The 6,000-nt window shown below is 38.6% G+C and overlaps 2 protein-coding genes across 2 annotated transcripts in view; both read right to left on the bottom strand.

Moving 5' to 3' along the window:
• Positions 1 to 222: 222 nt before the first annotated feature.
• On the bottom strand, positions 223 to 1,470 carry LOC128557999 (craniofacial development protein 2-like). The gene has a single exon (XM_053546716.1). The coding sequence runs from the start codon at positions 1,468 to 1,470 to the stop codon at positions 223 to 225; it is 1,248 nt and encodes a 415-aa protein (XP_053402691.1).
• Positions 1,471 to 4,165: 2,695 nt separating this feature from the next.
• The window catches only part of LOC123550618 (kinesin-like protein KIFC3), a 59,524-nt gene continuing 57,689 nt past the window's right edge, over positions 4,166 to 6,000 (bottom strand). Inside the window, exons 22-23 of the mRNA XM_053546715.1 lie at positions 5,712 to 5,732; positions 4,166 to 4,846 (exon numbers count right to left, since the gene is read on the bottom strand). Coding sequence (XP_053402690.1) covers positions 4,661 to 4,846; positions 5,712 to 5,732 — 207 coding nt within the window. The 3' untranslated portion in view covers positions 4,166 to 4,660. The remainder of the gene's footprint in view (positions 4,847 to 5,711; positions 5,733 to 6,000) is intronic.

The following is a 6,000-nucleotide window of genomic DNA, read 5'->3' as shown; positions in this document are numbered from 1 at the left end:
TTTATCCCATATGTCTTGAAGGATATGCTGCAGTATTCGAGGTGTTTCCTGCTCCTCTGTTTTTAACATCTCAGCACATACACCATCCTCTCCTGGGGCTTTACCATTCTTCAGTCTCTGGATGGCACTTGTCACTTCATTCAGTGTGATGAGGCCCATGTCTATCTCCAGGTCTGTTTCTGCCTCACCAATGTCAGCAAGTATTGGTGGATCCGGTCGGTTTTATATCTTTTCAAAATGCTCTCTCCATCTCTCGAGTTTTGCCACTTCCTCCGTTATTGATGAGCCGTCTTCTGCTTTCACTGGGAGATCTTGATTGGGACCGTGATCACCTCTAAGCTTCTTAGTGATCTGATAGATGGTCTTCATATCTCCGCGTTCAGCAGCTATCTGTGCATCTTCAGCAAGTTGCTCTGTGTATCGGCGCTTATCTCTTCTCGCTGATGTCTTCACTTCCCTATCTTTTTCCCTGTATAAAGTGGCTGCCCTCTCTTTCAACCTTGGTGACTTGGCATCTAGGAGGTTTTTCTTCAGTTGTTTCCTCTGTTCTATGGACGACCATGTGTCCTCAGATATCCATTCAGCCTTGGCACATCTCCTGTAGCCTATGACTTCTGCTGCAGCATCATTCATGGTCTTGTTGAATTGGTCAATAGTGAGAGCTGTTTCATCTTGGAGGATGCTGAATCGGTTTCTGAGCGTGACGTTAAATTTTTCTCTGACGTTTCGGTTTCTGAGTTTGGTAACATCAAATCGCTTGCTTCTACTTATCCCGACCTTAGCTTTCCTCAGCTTGAGAGTAATCTTTGCTATGACAAGATTATGGTCACTACCAACATCGGCATGGCGCATTACTCGCACATCCTGTAGAGAGTGCTTCCACTTACTGTTGATCATGATGTGATCTATCTGGCTTTTGGTATTTCCATCTGGTGATGTCCAAGTCAACTTGTGGATGGTCTTGTGTGCAAAAAGGGTGCCCCCTATGACAAAGTCATTCTCCTCGCACAAACTGACGAGCCTTTCGCCATTGTTGGTAAGGTCGCCCATGGCATGCTGACCCATTACTCTCCTCCTGTTATAGTTGTTCTGTCCAACTCTTGCATTAAAATCGCCCATCAGTAGTGTGACATTATGCCTTGGGATGTCATCTAGTACTGCCTGTAGTGAGCTGTAGAAATTGTCCTTTGCTTCCTCCTCTGCGTTGTCAATTGGTGCATAAGCAACTACAATGGAGACCTTTGTGTATCTGGAGTTGAGTCTCACATATAGTAGGCGTTCACTGATAGGTTTCCACTCTAGAACAGTGTTGGCAAACTTTTGGTCAATGATAAGAGCTACCCCTTCATGATGGATGTTATCCTTTCGCCCTGACCATATAACGACTTCTCCTGAGTTCAGTCTCTGCTTCCCAGTTCCTGTCCACCTGACTTCACTCATGCCCAACAGTGATATGTTATATCGTTTCATCTCATTTACTGCTTGTGCTAGCCTTCCAGCTTGATAAAGTGTCCGCACATTCCAACATCCAACTCGTATGTGACGTTTTGGTGTCAGGAGATCCACTATCGGGTTGTGAACCGTCAAACGTCCAGATGTCTGGCCTGTTTCACTCCCTCTACCGGTTGAAGTTATATTCCTTGTAGCCGTTTCCGTAACAAATTGAGTTTTTACAGGGTAGAGTCGCTAGCCCTACGCCCAACCCTCCTCCTTTCTCATCCGGACTTGGGACCGGCCATGGTGGAGTTCATTTCTGTATAAATCATGATCAAAAAGCTCCTGAAATCATTATGGCGGCGATACATTTTCATTCCCCTTTTAAGTCTTTGAGCGATTTTTGTTTCGCTTGCGATCGATTTTTAAGCATGTTTAATATCATATCATCTTGGTGTCATATTTATTAAACCTACTCAGATAGCTCTGTCACGTGTCAAAGGCGCCCGTTACACTCACCTATGCAGTCTGCGTGACTGTTAATCGGTGAGCTGACTTTAAGAAGCTGGGCATAACTTAAATTATAAATGTAGTAACTGATGACATCTTTATCACTGTTGGAACCAATCATAATCAATAAATGTTATATTTTCCGATACATATTATCTTAACACGATTCACCATTACACGACCCCTCAGTACATAAATCACTAGTCCAAACTGTGTGCTATTGTACCGGCTATTTTCAATGCATGTTTACCGGCCTAAAAAGTAAAAAAAAAAAAAAAAACAGAAAAAAGAGACCCCCCCCCCCCCCCCACCAACAAAAATAAAATTGAAAATATTATATTTGATATGTAATAAACTGGCCCTTCGACTTCGGGCAATAGTTTTTTTACTACTTACCGGCAAAGCAAGGATACAAATGGGATGGGGATTAAACGGCTTTTATTGTTTTTACGTCACACTGACACAGTCAGATTATAAGGCGACGGGCCATAATCCAAGAGTGCCTGGCACGATTTAGCTGGTTATCATTTTGGCCGAGATATTATGCTCACAAACATTGTCAGCAAGTTTGGTGCAGATCGGATGAAATCTGTTCGACTTGGAGAGTGGACATGCTTTGGACACCGCCCACCACGGGTGTTCACATAATACACCCTGCTCTTTCAGAGACGAGCGTATAAAAATGAAAGCAAATCAGGACGCCGACGCATGGGTGAGTCCAATAGCTCTCCATATTCTTCAAATAGTTGAGCTAAAAAGCAAACAGTAGGGAACCTTGTTTTCCTAGGTAAGGCTATATTGTACAGTAAAACCTGTGTCTAGAGTTGTCTGTATCTGGTTATCAGCCACTGGCTCCTCAGCTTACATCCAAAGCTGACTAGAAGCATAATTGTGTCAGTTCGTATGGCTGGCTGCTTGATAAAGGTTCACCCTACACAGAAATTTTGAAAATCTCTTCCACTGTAGGCTGGCTTTAAAATAACTTGACAAACATGTTGCTTTTCTGACTGTCATAACTGTAAAAGTTTCCTCAGAAATCTTTAGCTATCTAAGCCTTACTTAGTCCGGATCCTGTTCTTTAAACTTCTGGCATATACAAGTACGATTCAAAAATAACGTAGACTTTTGGTGTCAGAAGACGTATACTGTGTAAAGCGCGATGTGAAATATAATATTGTAACTTGCAATCTTTCTCCTATTGGTCATACATTTTTTGTAAAATATCTGCTGATAGACGAAGCACGTGGAACGTTTTAATTACCATAGCTATGTATTACCGGCGCAGTCGCTTTTTCATCTGTCATCGTTTGAATTTTATCGCTAATATTCGCACTGATAGAAGACTTGTTTGCCAGAAAATATGTCAAAATGCAGCAAAACGCCAGGGCGACATGCACTAAAAGTATGGCATCATTCAGACGCAGGAGGCGAAAGTAAACAACATTTAAACTAAGAGAGTATCACTGTTTATAATGTTATGTCGTCATCGACTCGCATAGATAATCAGGCGAAAAGCAACTGAAATTCATAAACTAATCATGAATCAGACGCCACAACAATGTCCGGTCATCTGTGTCTTGATAATGATTCGCAAATGTCCCATTCTTGCTTAAAGACAGCGGAGGTGAAGGGAGAAAACAAAAAATCCGTGAGTCCGCGTTAACGTCAAAGTATGACGCCTTGGATAAAGATTAGTAGTAATAGTACCACGTTTAGCACCCTGTCTGAGATGCTTGGCATAAGTGTTCATACTTTTCAGTATTCTAAACTCATTATGATTAAGGTGTTGTCCATCAAAATTAATAAAAGAAATTTACAAATACTGAATAATGCAAACCTAATGAAAGCATCTCGATGAATGCACGACATTGTTAATATATGATCACCGTGCGCCGGGTTCGTGTATGTGATTATTTACAAAGTGGCATAACTCCTGACTGTATGAGCAGAATTACGTCAAATCTGCAGTGCAGTGGGCAGAGAAATTGCGAATCACCCTTGTATATTTTTTGTTTTGTTTTATTGAAGTATATAAAAGCTAGAGAAAATGTCTACGTTATTTTTGAACAGCCCTCGTACTGCATATTTTGGATAACCTTCAGGATTTGAAGCAAAGATACAGCATTGTTCAGAAATCACAATACTCACTTTAGGCAGGTACCATAATACATCACACTTTACTTTAAGATATGATTAAGAGCATGGGCAAATGTACACTAAATGCACTAAATGTATTTCTTTTTGTTTTATTCAGAACACATGTGTCAGCAGTTGAAATCATTAATTCATGCACAAATATTCAAAAATAACAGTCTGTTATCATTCACAAAACATGCATGAATTTACAAAGGTGTATAGCCTTATGCAAGAACTACACTTCTAACATTATCTAATACATCCTTTATAGAGTAGAAATGATTCTTTTGCACTGCATTTTTTTTTCAAACTACTTTTGTAAAAAATCTGGGTTAGTTACAGTCTGAATAAAACTATTGGAATCCATTCTCTTTCTCATACTCAGCAGTAGTGTATATTGTTCCTCCTTGAATGAATAATAAACTTTCTTAATATAACGCTCACTGTCTATGACTAATGTTCCTTCAGTTTACAAGCGAAAATACCAAATCAGGATACATATTTCTAGTTCTTTCAAGATCTGGCAGCATTCAAGGAAATTCACATAAGTTTTCTTGAAGCAGTTTTTGTCCTTTAGAGATCATTTCTTCCTGGCCTGTCTCACAGGTGTAAGTTTTGAACTAGACGACGGGGTACTGGCTTTATTTGCAAGACTTGAAGGTGTGCTTGATTTCATACCCAATGAAGAGGAAGGTGTACTTGATTTGTTGACCATATTCATTCTCTGTGGCGTGGAATATGTTCTCGCTGGTGAGGAAGGATCATTCTGAAAAGACAAAGAAATGTCTAAAACACCATTCCATCAATACAAAATGATGTCAGCAGGAAATTTCCAATCAGTGCAACTTCCTGCAACATACTTAAATATCATTTCAAAGAAAAAAAAGGTAAAGGTGTTGTAATATCCTCAGCTACAGTGATGGAATTTTTTTAAACAAATTATGGTGTCTTAGTTAGAAAGTTATCCAAATTTGTATTAATTAAGTTTAAAGAACATAGTCATAGCATATCATTCAGAAATTTTAAACCTTGTTGATTCAATCAAAAGTTTTATACAATTTAAGGCACTCGTCTTTCAATATAGTTCTGTGAAATAATTTTATTTCGTAGGCACTGATTTTGACCAAAACAACTATTTCAGTGTGTGGGAGTGGGGAGGCGGGGACTTAAAAGTTTTTGATTTCATCTTTTGAAAAGAATATGAATGAATGAATTGTGAATTAATTTCATGGGTTGAGGCAAACAGAAAAATTGACCCTCATGAATAATAACAATTTAAAGTATTTCTCAAAGTATGACTACTCTTTTTGAAGAGTGTAATTACATGTACTTTAAGAAATTTTACAAAAATATCATGGCCGACATTTTTTTTTCCGAATAAATTTCGCATTTATCACATTAAAAAAAACAAAAAAACAAAACCTTCAAACTACCCTTCTCAAAATCTAATACACTTTCAAGATATTTAAGCAAATATCAAACCAGAGCAAAGGCAAAACACAAGGCAGTGAACAATGGCACTATAAAAACATTCAAATCAAAATGAAACTAGCTATCATGCAATAGTAAACTCTTTCAAAACTAAAAATACAGAATGCAAAAGAATATACTGAAAAGCAGCGTGAAATTACCTTCACGTCAACACAGCTTTCCTGCAAAAATAACAAGGACTTACGTGAAAATTTTATGTAAAAAAGAGGTAATAATGACCCTGTATTGCCAAATAACTTTGAAAACTAAAAAACAATTCACACAACAGATTTTCACACTAATACAGAAAACAAGAGGGACATAGTGACCCCAAGTCGCTCACCTGATCATAGACTACTTGACCTTGAATATATGTATGGTAACAACTATGTTTTGTATAACCAGAGGGTCATGATGACCCTGAATCTCTCACCTGAGTAATATGAGCTA

Source organism: Mercenaria mercenaria, chromosome 6 (genome assembly GCF_021730395.1).
Source record: "Mercenaria mercenaria strain notata chromosome 6, MADL_Memer_1, whole genome shotgun sequence".
Taxonomy (NCBI): Eukaryota; Metazoa; Mollusca; class Bivalvia; order Venerida; family Veneridae; genus Mercenaria; species Mercenaria mercenaria.
The sequence above is the reverse complement of the archived record's forward strand: the minus strand, read 5'-3'. Positions and strand labels throughout refer to the sequence as shown.

Excerpts from the sequence above, each read along its gene's own strand:
- LOC128557999 (XM_053546716.1), bottom strand. The coding sequence starts at position 1,470 with ATGAAACGATATAACATATCACTGTTGGGCATGAGTGAAGTCAGGTGG.